Source organism: Trichosurus vulpecula, chromosome 1 (assembly GCF_011100635.1).
Source record: "Trichosurus vulpecula isolate mTriVul1 chromosome 1, mTriVul1.pri, whole genome shotgun sequence".
Classification (NCBI taxonomy): Eukaryota; Metazoa; Chordata; class Mammalia; order Diprotodontia; family Phalangeridae; genus Trichosurus; species Trichosurus vulpecula.
Window position 1 is genome coordinate 185,615,000 of NC_050573.1, and position 19,398 is coordinate 185,634,397.

A 19,398-nucleotide genomic window follows, 5' to 3' on the forward strand; every position below is an offset into this window, starting at 1 on the left:
TTAAAAATTTGGAGGACTGCCCTGCCATTTTACAGATAAGGAAACTGAGGATCAGAGAGTAACTCAAGGTCATACAACTATTTAGCAAAAGAGGAACTGGGATTGGAGTTGGGGGCCTCTTCCTGAAATGAAAATAACCACGATAGCGCAGTAGTGTCAGAGATATTACAAATGATTAATTCTCAAATAAGTGGCACCAACAAGTGTCTGTAAAGCCTGAGAAGGGTGGATATCCACACTGTCATAAGCAGCCCTAGTAGCATCCTGGTCACTATGACCTTTAAATATCAGAAGATAGCTATTTCCCTGCCTCAGTAGGGACTTAAAGCTGGAGCGGGTTGCCAGAATCTCATAGTGAGACAACTTGAGACCTTAGGTTTTTACCACTGAATTTGGTGGCTGATGCATACACCCCCTCCAGGTTGAACCTGATCATGAACAAGCTTCTATTTATATTCATGTCTTGGTTGATCCTGCTACCTGGCTTATGTGACCACAGGAGAGCCCCTTTGTCAAATATGCACTGTGCATCTGGAGGCATTACTGGAGTAACATGATACAGCACACAATTTTAATTTCAACCCCAAAATGCATCTGTTAGCCTGACTTTAACCAACACGGTAGAGATTACATTGCTTTACCTGATAGTATTAGCTTCTTAGCTTTATATGTCTTTCTTAATTTGTTTACATAGTATTTTATAAGTTGAAAAATCAAATAGGATGCATAAAGGACTGAATGTGTTTGTGTGTGTGTGTGTGTGTGTGTGTGTGTGTGTGTATGAGGGACAGCAAGGTAATTTCAATTAGGAGGCACCGTGTATGTACAAACTAAATCAAATACAATAAATTTCTATGTGGCATCCAAGGGAATATACATTTCTATAGGTAACAGCTTTTTGAGCACTATGGAATAGTTGTGTCAAGTAAGGAAATCCTACAATGAAAATGGTTTGGAAAAGAACATCAAGCAGCTGCCTATGGAAAGCTGAACTTCTTGGTTTTTTAATTACCAAAGAAAAAGTGAATCGTGTATATATAATCCAGGAACCCAAACAGTGGTTCTTGTTCTTCTGTCCTGAGGGTACTTTTTACCAGAGGATGGTTTTCCCAGTTCTGTCTTTGAAAATTATTCTACATTGCTTTTGTATGAAGAATATTTTAATGAAATTCAAATCTAAGAGAATAAAATGTTCTCTTGTAGCATTCTTATACCCCACTAATAGTAAGCATCCTGGAATAAAATTTACAGTACATGGTTGTATTTTTGGTTTGCAGTGGTAGGGCAGCAGGGAGGGCAGATGAGAGGAGAGAATTTGAGTTAGTTAAGTAGAGGAGTAAACAAGATTCCTTTCATAAAGGTGAATTTTGCTAGCTCCAATAATGGACCTTTTAAATCAAGGATCTTAAAATGCTTTTAACACCTGTTAATTAATGCCCATATCACTGTAGGAATGGTAGGGAGTAATATTATACTAGGTTTTTACAAATGGAGAGCCTGAAACCCACAGATGTTCAATTACAATATTTGCCAAGATCTCAGAGTGGTCAGCTGGATTTCATCCATTTTAGTTTAATACAGTCAGTGCTTAAGTATTTCAGGACCATTGCCACTGAGCCATTGATAGTAGGGGCTGTAAATCTTCGGTGCCTGGGCCAAAAGTGGGATTTGAGAGGATTCTAAATGGCAGAGCTAGGAAGAAAAGGTTTTAAGTAGGAAATTTTTGATTTGGTACCCCCCACTTCCTTATCAGTTCCCCTTTCCTTCCTCCTGGAGCCCCCACTTCCCCTGGGTGTACTCACCCGTCAGCCTCCCCAGACACCTAACCTGGGTCCTTTTCTGGCTCTTACTGACAATCAATCCCTGTTTAACTGATAATTAAGAAGAAAACTGATCTCTGATTAAGGCAGGATTCCTCCCAGGGGCATTTCCTTCTAAGAGGGAAATTTTTTTAAAGCTAACCACACCAACATAATAAAGATGAGTGACACTCACACTTTTCCCACACCTTTTCCCTATTCCAAAATTTCATCATTTTTTCTTCACAACAACTCAAGTTAAATAGAACACCCTCCAGGGGTATCCCCAGCCACTGCCTGACATCAAGCTCAGCCAGGCTTAGTTAATCTAGCAAGCATTTATTAAGCACCTGCTATGTGTTGGACACTGTGCTATATACTGGAGACACAAAAACAGGCATGAAACACTCTCTGGCCTCAAAGAGCTTACATTATATAAAGGGAGACTAGATAGATAGACAGGATACAGATGTTTATATGTATGCATATATAATCCTAACTTAAATTGCCTCTTTCACAGTTTTTGAATGCTGTGACTATCTTAGAGAGACAGTAGAATCTTGAAGAGAGATAACTGTCATCTGAAGAGAGTTAACTATCATGGTTGGTGAGAGACTGTGAGGTTCAGAGATAAAGGACAAAGAGAATTTCTTTTCATGAGAGACTGAGTTAGTTGTCATCTCTAGAGGCTGAAAAGACATTTTGAGGGAAATGGGTTTAAATAAAGTCAGACTTTGGATGTAGACTTAGAGAGCATGTCTGCAAAGGGCAATCCTGAAGGTCCTTTGGATGGAGTCTTCAAAATTACCTTTAGATATTTCTGGAATGCTACTAGGGTGTGAACAGGAAAGCCCAAATCCTCTGCACCCTTCAAAGCTCCTAAGGATATCCTCTGGCCAAGGTTGTGGAGGAGAGGGGAGGAGACTGAAGCTATCCTGCCCCAAGTGATTTCTTCTCAGGGGCTTGGCTGCTACCACCACTCTGCTGCTAGATTTTCAAATCCCTAGGTTCTGCAACTGGCTTGCTGTTTTACAGAAGACCCACATAGGGTGACCAGGTTTCCTCAGTCAACAACCAATGTTACACATGGTTCTTGTGTGACATCACTCTAGTTCATCCAGCAGCTTTCAAGGATATTTAAACTGACCAAGAAATTTTTCTTCCATACTAAAGTCTGTGGTTGGTTGATTCAATTGAGAAGTGTTCTCACCAGGCCAAGGTATAGGGAGTATAGCATCTTGTCACTTACTTTAGGTGGGAATGTTATATTTGATTGATCAAACCCCATGCTTACACATGAAAATTAGATTTCTTTTCCAAGGTCTCTCTGTGGATTACTGCTTGGTTCACAGCTTTTGCCTCTTTGCAGTCTAATGAAACCTCCAGACTACCTTATGGTATTCAAAGCTCTCTGTGGGGTTATTTATTATTTACAGAACTTTACCTAATTTACAGAGTTGTGAGGATCACACAAGATAATATTTGTAAAGTACTTAGCACAGTGCCTGATGCATAGTAGGTATTTGATGATTTTTTCCTTCCCTTTCCCTCTTAGGAGCTTATTTACAGATCTGCCCAACAATTAGCTCCTTCAGGCAAGGTATTTCAGCCTTACCCCTTCCCCAAAATCCTGCTGTAATATCATGAAAATCCACTGTAATGTCACCTAGGAAATCTCATTGATAGCATTGTTTCTATAACTACCCCCTGTTACGTTGTTCACTGTAAGAACTGAATATACAGGAACAAATTACCTAGTACTTGTTCCAAGGGCATGGACTCAACAGGGGCCACCTCTCCCCAATCCCAGGCAAACCTGGATTTCAAGAACATTCCTAGGAATGTATTCCCTTAGGATCCTATTCTCAATTTTCTTACTAACTGGGTTCCATAACTAATTATAGACTTTACTTTTTACCCAACTCAACAGTGCTATATTTTCAGCAACTATGCCTCTATTCTTCACAGTACAACTTAAACACTACTTTTGCCATGGAAACATCTCTGCTCATTTCAGCTGATATTAAATCTTCACCCTCTCAGACCTTCCATAGGAAATAGGTACAAAGAGTACCTCTCATGTATTTATTATATGATATTTGGTATTCTAATTATTTATGTATGTGTCATACCACCATATCTTGGCAACAAGTCATAAGGGATGGATGGATGGATGGATGGATTTGTGGATATGTGCATATTGAAGAGAACATCCATATTGATAACATCAGAGATCCATTTGAGTATTTGTCGTATCCCCTATTAAACTGAAGTTTCCATAACAGCAAGACAATGGTATGTTATGTTTTATCCTCCTGTCCTCTTCCCTCCTCCCAAAAGCCTTAGCACAGTGCTCTGCACACTGAAGTTGAATAAATGTTTGTTGGATTAAATTGAATTAAATAGCTTGAAGTAACTTACTGCCTTGGAGTTTCCAACTGGTGTTCACTCAGGAATGCTCAAGGCAGTTGTTCAAGTCCCATAGGAATTCCTGTGTATTTATTCAATTGGAGCTTTTTTAGCAGTAGAAGAAAAGAAAGGTGTTATTTCTTTTTGAGTGAGCTGTTTGAGCTTTCTTTTGGAAGAGTTTCACCTCATATTTTGTACCTCTATTATGAGGTGTAAGTGAATTTGATATCAGAATTCCATTTCATGTTTCAGAATTTTATTTCATGTTTTATGTATTATAAGATGTAAGTAGATGTAATTCAATATCAGGAATTCACTGTAGAATCAGCACCTTACAAAGCTTGTAATTTTTTTTTCCTTTGTATAAATGTACAGCTAATTAAGGTTTTTGGTCATGCTGGCCAGTGAAAGAGAAGGGGGCAGAAACAAGCACTGTGTGTTATTTAGGGATCACCCCATATGAAAACATTGGGAGAAATAAAGCAATTCTAGGGGCGGAAGTGAGAAAAATCTGGAAGTAAGAGAAGATATGCAGGAGAGAGAGAGAAATTTGGCAGGACACTAGTGGTCAAGCTGGTACTTGATTTTGCAGCTGGTAGACTTTGTTCTCTAATGCTAATCAGCATCATGCAGAATGTCCTGTGTTAAGAGCCAAGGCCAGGAGTGTCTGGAATTAAAAATGACTTGTGCCTATGACTAGCTGCATTCTGGGTAGCCATTTGGAAATAATGGCATAAATAGATGGTCATGCTTTGCATCTCCTTCTACTTCCTGTTTTTCCCTTATTAATGTGCCATGTTCTGTAATGATTAACTACTGACTTGTGACAGATTGAGAAGGATCAAATAGAATTTCACTCAGCCAAATATCCTTTTTCTCAAGTTTTTGCCTTTAAAGAATTTAATTGTCAGCCTCTGACAACTGGGAAAAGAAAGAAGGCAGGCTGCAGAACTAGGATAAGTTGACTGGAAAGTCTGGACAGACATAGAGCAGAAAATCAAAGAAAGGAAAAGAGGAAAAAAATCTACCAACAGGTTTGGGATTTTCCCCCTCACCTGAAAAACAGAAATAAAAGTAACAAAGAATACACCTGTCTTTTCATTTCTAAGACTCAGACCTGCCACAGATATATCAGTCTTCCAGAAAGTGTAATCAGCATCATTTAAGCAGCATAGAAAAAGGATGGATAGTGGACTTGTGATTTCATTGGTATAGGTAACTTCAGAGTGAGGAAACACCCTCTACCAAGACGGGTAAGAACCTTCTCTGCAACTTACATCATCTTAGAGTTGCATAGAGTTCTGAAGAGTTGATTGACTTGCCCAAAGTCACACAGCCTTTACATATCATAAGCTGCACTTGAACCTTGAACAGACATTTGCTCATGGTCACACATCTACTAAGTATCATAGATAAGAGATGCCTAACCTCCAATCTAGCACTTTGCTATATAATACTGAAATTATATAGTGACTTACAGTTACAAAGAGCTTTCACATACATTATCATATTTGGTTCTTACAAGACATTGTAAGTAGCTTTATCCTTGTATTACTTAAGAAGAAACTGAGATTCAGAGAGGCTAATTGACTTGCCTAAATTCACACAGCTGTTTGAGCCAGGTATCAAACCCACATTTACTGACTCCAAGTTCAATACTTTTTATATCACTATATCATTGGTAAGTTAGTTTCATCAGCAAGGAGGATACGGTCCACTCAGTTAAATGCTACATAGCAGACTAAGTGCCTGCCATATGCCAGATGCTGTGCAAAATTCTAGGGATTGTTGCTGATCAGTCATATCTGACTCTTCATGACCCCATTGGGGGTTTTCTTAGCAAAGATACTAGAGTGGTTTGCCATTTCTCTAGCTCATTCTGCAGATGAGGAAACTGAAGCAAACTAGGTTAGGTGACTTGCCCAGGGTCACACACCTAATAAGTGTCTGAGGCCAGATTTGAACTCAGGAAGATGAGTCTTCCCGACACCAGGCCCGTCACTTTATCCACTGTACCAACAATGTAAAAAAAATTAAATTAATTAAATTCAATTGAATTTAAAAATTAAACAATGTCTCCTTTGGTGGTTGTATAGAATTTAAAATACAGAATCTTCTGTGAACAAATTATCTGAAGTCAGGAGAATGAGATTTTAATTCCATCTTATATACTTATTAGCTATAGGATCATGGCCAAATCATTCAACATCTAGGAGACTTGATTTACTTATCCGTACAATGGGAATAATGCTGCTTGCACTACCTACCTCAGAGGGTTGTTGAGTTAAAATCACTTTTCAAAATAAATAATATCTAGCATTATGTAGCACTTTAATATTTGCAAAGTGCTTTACATATGTTATGTCATTTGATCCTCACCACAAGCTTGTGAAGTAGTCATTATTGTTATTTCCATTTTACAAATGAGGAAACTGAGACCAAAAGAGACAAAATGACTTGCACAGGGTCACACAGATATTAAGTATCTGAGGCAGGATTTGAACTCAGATCTTCCTGACTCCAGGTCCAGAACTCTAATCCACTGCGCCAGCTGGGTTCCCTATAATTGTGAAGCCAAACCTAGGGAACCATTTGTGCAAAATCATGGTGATGGGAGATGGATTATTAGGTATAGGGAATAACTAGGAAGCCACCTTAACTAGAAGAGCAAGTAGGTCAAGGAGGGTAATGTGAAATGTGAAGAGAAAGGTTAGTGGGAGGCAGATTGTGGATGACTTTGAAAGCAAAACTGAGGAGCTTGTGTTTTATCTCAAGAGATCATGGAGTCAATTCAAGACATTTGAGCTGCCAAGTGACATCTTTGTTTTACAACGATCAATTTGGCAACTGTGTGGGGTGCAGATTGTAAACAGGAACAGGCAGGACAATTAGGAAGTTATGGCAAGGGTGGAAGTGAGAGGCAATAAGAGCCTTAACTAGGAAAGAAGCTTTGTGAGTAGAGATAAGCAACCATTGTCAAAGATGTTGTGAAGGTTGGGATGACAAAAATTGACAATGAATGGAATATGGGAGGTGAGGGAGAAGGTAAAGTTAAAGATGACTCCAGGGTTTGTGACAGGTGATTAGAAAGAAGAATGATAGCACCCTCCACAGAAAGGGGGAACTTGGGAGGAAGGGATAGCTTTAGAGAGAAGGAAATATATTGATTTCCATTTACGACATGGTGCATCTGGAAGGCTTATAGAACATCCAGATTTCCAACCAAGGGTTGGTAGTGTGGAACTAGATTTCAGGAGAGAGACTAAGGCTGGATATATAGAATGAAGAGCCTTAATGTTGAGATGATAATTAAAACCTTAGTACCTGATAAGATCACCTCCCTTCCTCCTCCTTGGGTAAATAAAACATTTTATTATCTTATCATTTTCAATGATGTCACTCATCGACCTGCTACTTTAAAGATGACAAGCTAATACATGAATGGGTGAAGAAATTTTTTGCTGTTTGGTCCTGTAGTCCTTTACCTTCATTGAAAGGTCACATCAAAAATCTGGTTTTTTTAATTAAATAAATTTCTAGTCAATTGCAAAGCTTGCATTAAGGAATCTGGGTAGTTATCTGAAAACATTTTTTACCATATTTTTATCCTCTAATCTTTTTTTCCCCACCCAGTTCTAACTCATTGATTTAACCTGTAGTCTACAGTTTTACGCATTCATTCGACATTTTTAGAATAACCTCTCTTTGCAAGTAAGTGTATAGTGGACTATAAAATGCAGTTATAGAAGATATTCTTAAGAATGTTGCTACATAGTTGCATTAAAGGAAGCAGTAGATTTAGAGTCTGATACCTCAGTTCATAACCTATTTATGTTTTGTGTATACTGTTTTCCTGCTTATTTCACTTTGCATCAGTTGATATAAATCTTTCCATGCTTCTCTGTATTCATCATGTTTGTCATTTCTTACAGCATAGTAATATTCTATGACATTCACTTACCACGAATTTTTCAGCCATCCCCCACTAAGTGGGCATTTATTTAATTTCCAGTTCTTTGATGCCACAAATATGTTGCTATAAATATTTTGGTATATATAGAACCTTTCTTTCCATCACTGATCTCCTAGGAGTGTATGCTTCACAATAGAATCTCTAGTTATGGATATTTGAGGCACTTTCATTGCATAATTTGAAATTGCTTTCCACAATTGTTGTACTAATTCCCAGGTCCACCAACAATGCATTTGCAGGCCTGTATTTCTAACAATGGCTGCAAAATTGACTATTGCCATCTTTTGTCATCTTTTGCCAACTTTCTGAGAATGAAGTGAAACTTTAGGGGTGCTTTGATTTATATTTCTCTTATTATTAGTGATTTGGAGCATTATTTCATGTGGTTATTAATAGTTTGCAACTCTTCTTTTGATAACTATTCATATCCTTTGACCACTTATCTGTTGGCCAAACCAATTCTAGATCTATGGAAAGCAGCATGTACAGTTAACCTGATAGCCATTAACTTGCTTTTTTAAGTATGTATTTTGATAATTGTATTTCGGTGTAAATGGTTTTCTTTGTAATTCTCTGTATTTATGCATTTAAAAACATTCTAAGAAGGGATCTCTAGATTTCAGCAGATTACTACCAAAGGCATCTATGACACAAAAAAGCTTACAAACCCCTGATTGATTTGGCCGAAGGTTGCATCAGCCTTGTGATTGCTCATCAGGATGCAAACTGAGACTCATATTTTTGGGATTCAGCCAATGCAGGAATTTGCTTTGCTTGACTATGGGTATTTGTTACAAGTGTTTTATTTTTTCATTTTGTTTTTCCCAATAGATGGGGAGGTGGGAGGGAAAGAAAATAGTTTTTTTTGTTCATTAAAAAAAAGAAAATGAAATTTTAAAAAGAAATAGGAAAACTAGCCATGTTTCAATTTGTCAGTAGTGTGTAGGTTGGATGAACTAGCTCAAGAAACAGTGAGATAATGTTCTATGTACTTTAAGACAATGAGGAGCTGCATGGTACATTTTAGAAAGATTTCCATCAAAAGTAGTTTAAAAGTTCTAGCACTTGAAGGCCTAATCCTTCATTATTTGGAAAACTTGGTCATTCAGAATGATTGATTTATGTAAGGGTTCTAGATGGTCCAAGATTTTACTGTATGAGGTTAAATTTTAAGAGCACAAAAGTAGCCTCCAGGATTCAATAAAAGGGTAGGTTTTAATTAGGAACCCTAAAAAACCATGAAATGATAAATGAAGCTTTCTGGGAATATTTTTTTCAAATATTTTCCAAAATATTTGTCAAAGTACATTTTATCAGTTCACTGCACATAGTAGGCACTAATTACATGTTGATTTGATTTGACTCTGTGCAATTTTTGGCAAATGTTTTTGTGAGGGTTTTCATTAGGCAGCTTTGGAAATTTCACAAGAGTTTTCTGACCAATAAGGAGAATTTGGAATGAGTGCATTGACAGACAGCTGCCAAGAGGAAGTAGCTACAAAAATATTGCTTCTTCCAGTTGTCCACAAACAGAAATTTATTTTCCTGCTAGTTGTAACAAACTTTTCTGTTTTAGGCCTCTTTCCCAGTAACATAGACATATGTACCTGAAACAAATGTTTGGGATGTAAGAATATCCTTAAAGGATACATTTGCTCATGGAAACAAGCATCTAATTTAGAAAGTATTTGCCTGAGCATACACGGTTAGAGAAGGGCGTTTACTGGTGCCAAGTCTCACCTGTGCTACTGAGGCTTGAGATAGGAGGGCGGCAGGAGTATCAGTTGATTAGTGATGGTGCCTCTGCCTGGAATCAAATTAGATGAATGGACTTGAATGAAGGGAGTCTGTGGCAGAAGATGCAGGCCACATGCAAGGAGGTTGAAGAAAAAAACAAAGAAAAATGACAGTCAGTATTGCTGCAAAAACTGTACCTCCTGCAGCTTCCCCCTGGCTGAGATGGACTTAGGAGGAACTCTTTTTTCCATACCCTGGCAGCTACTATGAGACCAGGGACACAGTTAAAGCCAGAATAACAGAAAGGCTATTTATTTCACTGCTGCCCTGCTGATCCAGAGTAATGCATAGTGCAGCCAGGGGACTCTGGAGGCATCAATGAAACTGAAAACAAGAGAACCCTGAACATTCCAGGAATCATCCTCATTACCTGTCATGCAACTTGTGAGTTTAAACATCACACCTCCCACTCCTATGCTGTGGCTGAGAGACTGAACAAGGAGGAACCAGACTCCAACCCGAGGGGTTTAATGCCTGGAAGAGTTGGAAGTGGGAAGTGAATGGATGGTACTTTCTCTGATACATGTGTGTAATGCTTTTGATTTTACCATGCTTCTATTGAATTTAATTAAATTATTTGCTTAATTGTGACCTAGAGTTTTGAATGACTAAAGCAACATTCCAGATCTGGAAAGAATAGGAGAGACCTATTTCTATTCGGTCCATGAGGGCTTGAGTTAATGAATGACAAGTAACAATTGAGCAGTCAGTCTTAGACTGAGCATGGTCATAATAGGGAAGGAGTGGAGTGCTAGAGGATTGGTATTCCATACATCTTTCATTTCTCAGATGTTCTTGACTCAGATGTTAATGGGAGAGCCTATGACACACAAACACATAAATGTACTGTTGCCATGGTTCATACATGGAACAACCTCTGAGTCATTCCAGAATGACAGAATTCCACCTTTCTAGTGGTCGGGAATAAGAAGAGGCTATATGTGTATGTGTTAGCATCTTTAAATGTTTTTGATCTTTGAGTAAAACCCCCACAGCTCTTAAGCATGATGGCCAATGCAAGCATTTTTAAGTTAAAAATGCCCATTATGTGGCCAGTATTATGTTAAGTGATGAAGTTAAAAAGAAGGGCAAAAATCGGCCCCTGATCTCAAGGAGCTCATCATCTGGTGAGAGAGACGACGTGCAAACAACTGTATACACCAGAGAAATGTGATTGCACATCGCTAGTTTGCTGAAAACTAGCACCAACCATGAACGTTGTCAAGGTTATTTTCTTTTTTTAATTTATTTTATTTTCAATTCATGGAACAAAACAATCATTTCCATGACAGTCTAATAAAAAGATGATTGCACATGAAACTGCAAATCGACCATGTGTAACTTGCTATTCCTCCCAGATATTCAACAAAGTTATCACATAAATTTCTTTTTTCCTTTTTTCTTCCCTCCCCCCTGCCCTAGAGATGGCTACCATTAGGCACAAATAGGTGTGTATATATACATGCGTATGTGTGTGTGTGTGTGTGTGTGTATATATATATATATATATATATATATATATATATGTAGAATTATTCCATACATACTTCTATTTATCAGTTCTTTCTGTGGATGCAGATAGTATCTTTCTTCATATGTCCTTTATTTTTAATTTGTTTATAATAGTCAAAATAACTTAGTTGCTCAAAGTCTTTCTTAAAACATTATTGCTATTACTGTACACAGTGTTCTCTTGGTTCTGCTCACTTTGCTCTTCATCATTTCATGCAAGTCTTTCTATGCCTTTCTAAGATCATTGAGCTCATCATTTCTTATAGCACAGTAATATTCCATCACAGCCATACACCACGACTTCTTCAGCCATTCCCCGATTGATATGGATTCCCACAATTCCCAGTTCTTTGTCACCACAAAGAAAGTTGTTATAAACATCCCACTCACATTCAAAGTTATAAACTTTTTTAATTTCCCTCCATCTTATTTTTATTCACCATTTTCTTACTCAGTCTCCCTTTTCATCCTCTATGACCTTTTCTTCTCCGCCCCACTTCACCCACCCCTCCCATTCTTTTCAAAGGCTAGAAAAATATGGCAAGAGATTAATTTGGTATTTCTTGCACAGCAGTTGCATTTAGTTGAAAAGCAAATAAATTATGACTGAAGTCATAATTGCAACACACTTGCAGCATCTATGCCGGGATTCTTAAATTATTCTTAAATAACTGAGCCCCTGTGCACCAGTGACAGGTCATTTTTCATGGCATGTGCCTAAACACATATTTAAGGGTTTTTTTTTAAAAAACTAAGCTCCATGGATTCATCTCTTTGAACTGTTCTTTTTTATATAAGTTTGGAGCACATATTCCACCACTTCTAAACTATCTTAATATCAATTACTACAAAAATGTTGTTCTTCTTTTAAATATCACTAGAGATTAATCTGTTTTCTATCTGCATCTGCTATACAACCAAGTGAGGATTTCTTCTGCCAGAATTAATAGACATTATTTTTAATCTATGGCAACACTTGTCATTGACACGAAAGCATACTCCTCTTGACCTCATTAATTGGTTAAACAAAGCACAACTTTAGGCAAAATATTACAAGGGACACTTAATTCCATGGAAACAATGTTATAAATGTGGTATGCTGTCATGGTGTGGGAGGAAAGGGAGAAAAAAGTGGTCTTTGGCAGGTGCCTCAATGGGACAAATGCTATCTCTCAAACTCCAGCTTTGGGATATAGGGCTGAATTGAGCAGAGTACTTGAAAAAGCCTTAAATACAGAGGAGCTTGAGGGAGGAAATAGGAACTAGAACACTGGTTGTGAGAGATACCAGTGCAAGGGGAAGCAGACAAAGCCTTTGGGGTTCAGCAAGGATATGAACTGGACTAGTCTTGAAGACTGGACAATAGTGAGTGTCACAGAAGTTTGTTTTTTTAAAACATTAAATGAGGATTTGGTTAGAACATATTCATATGTCTATTATATCTGTGAGATCTTTTTTTGTTGGAAAAGATCTCTCCTTTTGAAATTTTTTTAATATAACAGAAATCTATTTTATTACCTCACCTATTCCATTGTAAAAGGAAAACAAATTCCTTCTAGCAAATATAGCAAAACAAATTCCCTCATTGATAGGTTCAAAAAAATCTATCCTTCGTTCTTTGCCCTAAATCCACCACCTCTTTGACAAGAAGTAAATAGTGTGCTTCATCGTTGGCACTCTGAAATCATGTATGATCATTGCATGGATCAGAATTCTTACAATGTTCATAGTATCTTTATAGTATGGTTATTATTGAGTAGATTGTTCTCTAGTTCCGTTTATTTAGTTCATCAGTTTTTAAAAGTCTTCAAAATCATTTTTGTCATATCAGTGTGATAGTATAAATTGTTTTTCTGGATCTTCCTATTTCACTCTGCATCAGTTCATACAGGTCCTTTTAATTCTCTGAAATTATCTCTTTCCTTATTTCTTACATCACAGTAGTATTCCATCATATTTATATACCACAGTTTGTATTTGCAGAATTTTGAGCTGTTCCTCACTAAGAGCACGGCGTGATTTCCACTACAATCTGCCAGGTAAACTGGCTGTAGCTGGATAAGGTCAGTCTTCAGCTTTAGTTCTTTCTATAAAACAATTCAGTTATTCATAGGACTAAGTTGAGATGACAATGATAATACATATCAATCTTTCAGCTCTAAAGCAGAAGTTAAGGTCACATAGACCCGTAAGTCTTAGAATACTCTTTGAAATAGTGATGTACTGTGGGGCTAATATATCTCTCAGAAACATTTTTTTAAAGTTGATGTTGGATAGGAAATGAAGTGGATAGCTCATTTCTGACCCATTAAGCATTTTAAGTGCCTGAAGTCCAAAATAGAAATCATTATCTTTCCTTTAAAACTCTTTGTTCTTCCATACTTCCCTATTTCTGATGGAGACAACACCATCCTTCCAGTCACACATGTTTACAGCCTTCGTGTTAGCCTCAATCCCTCACTCTCCCTCACCCCACAGATTCAGTCAGTTGCCTAATCTTGCCATTTCTAGATCTGCAACATCTCTCAAAAACATCTCCTTCTCTGTACTCACACAGCCACCACACTAGTTCAGGCCCTTGTCCTTTTTCGCCTGGACCATTGCAGCAACCTCCTAATTAATCTCTTTGTCTCATCTCTCCCCAATTTAATCCAGCCTACACAGCTGCTATAATGATTTTCTGAAAATGCCGGTCTGACCATGTGATTTCCCTCTTTAGTAAACTGCAGTGGCACCCTATTACTTTTAGGATCAAATAAAAAGTCCTCTGGGTTGGCTTTTAAAACCCTTCACAAACTGATCCTAACTTACTTTTCCCACCTTGTTACATATTACTCCCCTTCCTTTCCTCTGTGGCCCAACCAAAGTGGACTTCTTGCTATTCCTTATAGTTGACATTTCATCTTTCACCTTGGTGCTCGTGTGCTACCTATCCTCCATACATGGACTGCTCTCCCTCCTCACCTCATCCTGTGAGAATCTGGTTTGCTTTCCTTCAAAACTCAGCTCAAGTGCCACCTCTTTCAGGAAGCCTTTCTTGATTTTTCCTAGCTGCAAAATTATCCTGTATTAATATTATCCCTATTTTGCATATACTTATAAGGGCAGCTGGGTGGTGCAGTGGATAGAGCAGTGGGCCTGGAGTCAGGAAGACTCCTCTTCCTGAGTTCAAATCTGGCCTCAGACACTTACTAGCTGTGTGACCCTGGGTAAGTCTCTTAACCCTATTTGCCTCAGTTTCCTCATCCATAAAAAGAGCTGGAGAAGGAAATGGCAAACCACTCTAGTATCTTTGCCAAGAAAACCCCAAATGGCATCATGAAGAGTTGGGCACGACTGAAATGATGCAACAATATATTTATATGTGTTCAGGATGCCCTCTTCTCAATAGAATGTTAGCTCTCTGCAAGCAGCAGTGGTTACATTTTTTATTTTGCATCCCCAGAACCTAATACAATGTCTGGTACATAGTAGGCACTTAATACTTATTGATTGATTGATTGCAATTGGAATCTATAAATACATGGTTCCTTGAAATCTCTGGACTATAGAAGCCTAGAGAGTTCCTTCCCTCCCATCCTTAGGACCAGTTTTAGCTTTGTAAAACATGATTTTGCCTTAGGGAAATGAGTAAAGGAAGCCTGAAGAAACATTAAAGAATGACTGCAGAGTGGGATCATTCCAGATATGCCTAACCAATGAGTGCTTGGGCTGTTAACCAAATAAGGAAAGATGCCACTAAAACTCTAAATAAAGAAATCCTTGAAACCTATTAAGTGACTGGCTCTCCTTTCTTCTTAGGGAAAAATTCTATTTCAATTCACTTCAACAAATATTTATTGAGTACCTACTATGTGCTCAACACTGAAGTAGCTAAAAGTATCTCTTTATCAAAAACATTCTTCCCTATTAGCCCTCTGTGAAACCTTCCTGGAAACAGACCATAAAGCTAACAACATTCTCTCCCTGTTTTGAATCCCCACTGCAAAAGTTCAAGATGAGCTGTAAAATGTAAACGTACTTTAAATTGTAGGAGAAAACTGTTGGCACAGAATAAAAGCTTTGCTGTTTATTAGAACAGGCTCATAGCTGTGGCCCTCAGTACTTCCAGCCTTACACGTTTAATTCAGGAAAAGGGGAAAAAAGACATTTTTGATTTTCTGCACACTATTGCCAAACTGAGGCAGGAGCAGACTTTCCCAATCTTTATGATGTCTTGGTCAGATAACTGATATAAAATATCTTCCCAAAGACTTTGTCTTCTCAAACTTTATGCTTTGTTCTTGAGAAGTCAGAGATAAACAAGAATCGACTTAATAAATCTATCTAACATTATAAATACATAGGCCCTGGTTGTTTTTCTCTGAGGGCGATAGGCCAGCAATCAGCAACAATTCAGCTCTCCTGGCTTTTCTCAAAGGGTCCCCCATTAAGACTAATGGCTTTGCAGATTGTTGCAGCTGGGGTCTCTAATGTGGCAGCCACAGACCAAAATTTGGTGCCTTTTTGGGAGAGTACTGTAAGAGACTCCTGATCGTGCATTGCCTGCTTTCAATAGAAGGAAATGTTTGCTTTTTAAACACTGATTCCAGGAAGGCTGTCCAGGTTTGATTTGTAGCTTGTTGTTCAGTCATTTCAGTCATGTCTAAATCTTCGTGACCCTGTTTGGAGTTTTCTTGGCAATAGATACTAGAGTGTCATGTCCTTCTCCAGCTCATTTTACAGATGAGGAAACTGAGGCAAACAGGGTGAAGTGACTTGCCCAGGTTCATACATCTAGTAAGTGTCTGAAGCTAGATTTGAGCTTAGGTCCTCCCAATTCTAGGCGTGGTGTTCTGTCCACTGTGCCACCCAGCTGCCCCCATCTTCAGCTGCAGAAGCTGCCAAAGTTCATAGCTATCCAAGAAACATCACTTCAAATTCCCCTTCCTTACATATCACCTTAAAATCCTATGAAAATGGAAGCTGTCAAACTTATTAGAGTTCTTAATTCACTATATGGGTCTCTCCTGTCTGTCAGCCAACTAGCATTTTTTAATAAGTTAACTCATCTACTTTTAGTTTTCAACATTCACTTCCATAAGTTTTAAATTTTCTACCTCTCCCTCCCCCCAAGACGGCATGTAATCCGATATAGGCCCTACATGTATATTCCTGTTAAACATATTTTCTCATTAGTCATTCAGCTAGCATTTATTAAACACTAACTATGTACCAGTGCTATGCTAAGAGAAAAGGCAAAAGACAGTCCCTGCCCTCAAGGAACTCACAGTATAATGTGGGAGGCAACATGCAAAAAACCTGTGTACAAACAAGATACATACAGGATAAATTGAAGATAATTGGCAGAATGAAGGCCCCAACATTAAGATGGGGGTAGGGGCAAAGCTCAGAAAAAGTCCCACCTTCTACAGTAATCAAATATGACTGAAACAATTCTACAACCAAGCTGCAGAAGACAACTGCCTTCCCCTTTTCTTCCTTTCTATCCCCACCAGAAGAGTTCGAGTAGAGGTGATAATTTTTAAAACTGAGTCTCCAAGAGCTTGATGAGAATGACTGGAAAGCAAGCCGATTTTAAGCAAAGGACTTTACTTTCAGTAAATAGGTTTTAATTACATGCAGCCCGCATCTCTTCAGTTGCTCATATCAAGGTTTCAAAGGTTACCAAATGGCACATCACAAAGGAGAAACGATTGGGTAGTAAGGAGCCATTTTATTTACTCTTCAATATTTAGAAGGAGGCAGAGGAGAGAATGCAAGAGAGAAATTTTAAAATAATATAGCATTTCTATAGTGACTGTTACAGTAATATGTTTCCACTTGGTTGGCATGTCAAGTGATTGGTTCAGCAGAAGTCACCATGTCTAATAATTATGGGCCAAGTTTGCACAGCATCCAGGAACTTTAAAGTTTGGCAGGTATGAATGAGTTTGGATTGTTTTGAAAGACAAGCCTGATCATTCCACCTAGAAGAAAAACAGTTTTAGTTTTGAGTTACTGTTTTCAGGATAGTTAAAGTTATTCTGGAAGGTTATGATGGAAAGTAAGTTGATGTGGTATAAAAAAAATCTGGGTTCTAGTCAGTTCTGGCCTGACCAAACCTATGTGATCTGAGGACAAGTCATTTCTTTATGGCCAAGGTTTGGTTTCCTCATCTGCAAAGTAGAAGCAGTTTACTTCACAGGATCCTCAAATGAGATTATTACTTAACTCTTTCTTGGTGTTTCATTTCACTATATGCATTATGGACCTTGACTACATCGAAGAGTTTTGATGCTGTTATATTTTTATATATTAGAAGATAATACTATTAACCTGGAAAAGATGTGAATTTTTGAAAGTTTAAAAGATGATTGTTTGGAAGTTGTAACGGGGGAAAAACCCAACTCATTCTGTTCTGGAAACTTCACATATGTTTACTTCAGACCACCAGACAAATGAAAAAATCTTGGCAGCTTCTGATTAAGCTAACATGGTTAGAGCATCTTTGTTTCTGTTCTGTCTTCAATAACAATATTTCATATTTGGCTATTTGCAGAATGATGTGGCTGCACTTCTCAAACCAATATCGGAAAAGATTCAGGAAATACAAACCTTCAGAGAGAGAAATCGGGGGAGTCAAATGTTTAATCATCTTTCAGCTGTGAGTGAAAGCATCCCTGCACTAGGGTGGATAGCAGTGGTAAGTCTACACCATAATTTGGGGATTCCTCATCTTGGCACCCTTTCGGTAGCTGAAGACACAACTAATATTTATACATGTAAAAAGATATAAACTCCATCTTCCTGTTTCTTCATCTTTAGTTTGATGCATTAGCGGAGGCTTTTACCTCTTTCTTTTCTGCCTACACTAAATTCTTACTCTGCTTAACGTGTTCTATGCAATCTGTGAAATCACCCTCCCTACCCTTAATGCACTCATTCTTTGCTTAATAACTTTAAAGTATCACCACCTCCACTGCTTGTCTTTTTTTCTCTGAACCGTTTTCTTGGTTTGTTATTTTTTTTTCTTCTATGCTGGGGTGATGGTGCTGTTCTCTTAGTCCCCCAAACCAGGTCCTTATGTCAAGGAGATGAATGATGCTGCTACATTTTATACTAACAGGGTCTTAAAGGACTACAAGCACAGGTATGTTGCCTTATTTTTATTGTTTTTACTTTGGAGTTGATCATTTAGAAGTAGTTATGCTACTGTTGTTTAGCAGAGTCCATTATTTCTTTCAAAAATCTCTGAAATTCAGTTTATGTATATAGAGACAAAACAAAATGAGAAGTGAAACAAATATCCAAAGATTTAAAGTATCACTACTTTATTAGTCTTGTGATGAACAACTTCACCAGTTGGTGTACATTGTGTATTTTCTCCATTTTTGCTATAATCTAAAAATAAGTCAGAGTTCTACAAGTGTCCTAAGTTTTACAAAGGGCTTTTGCCACAACAGTTACAAGAGGGTCAGTAATTCAAGTATTATCATCTACATTTTACAGACGAGGAAACCAAGACCCAGAGCATTTTGATTGACTTATAGCTGGTCTCAGACCCATGTTGCAAATGTGGCAGTCTTTACTCTTTCCAGTATATACACTATTTTGTATTTCCTTTAGTAACATCAGTTTGTAAATGTCAATAATTTGTAAAAGTCAGGAAAGGAGAAATCAGAAAATGAAGCCATGTAAAGAAGAAAAGGGCATATGGGAGGGAGATACTGGTTAGAGATAATTAAGGTGAAGAATCACAGCATCTGAGAAGTGTTCTCAGAAATTTTGGAGGCTGCCATATCATACTTACTATGAACTTATATTGAGCTCAAAATCCACCAAAAAATGTTTTCATGTTCTCCCCAGGAGCTATTGTCTCACAGTGTTCTTTTCCGTCATGTATCTGATGCAACTGATTTTAATTTG

General features: G+C 37.8%; 1 protein-coding gene across 2 annotated transcripts in view; it reads left to right on the forward strand.

The window, feature by feature from the left end:
• The window catches only part of CAP2 (cyclase associated actin cytoskeleton regulatory protein 2), a 162,082-nt gene that overhangs the window by 101,995 nt on the left and 40,689 nt on the right, over positions 1-19,398 (forward strand). For both annotated transcript variants that reach the window (XM_036740974.1, XM_036740973.1), the window contains exons 5-6: positions 18,032-18,175; positions 18,537-18,622. In XM_036740974.1, the coding sequence (XP_036596869.1) occupies positions 18,032-18,175; positions 18,537-18,622 (230 nt within the window). The remainder of the gene's footprint in view (positions 1-18,031; positions 18,176-18,536; positions 18,623-19,398) is intronic.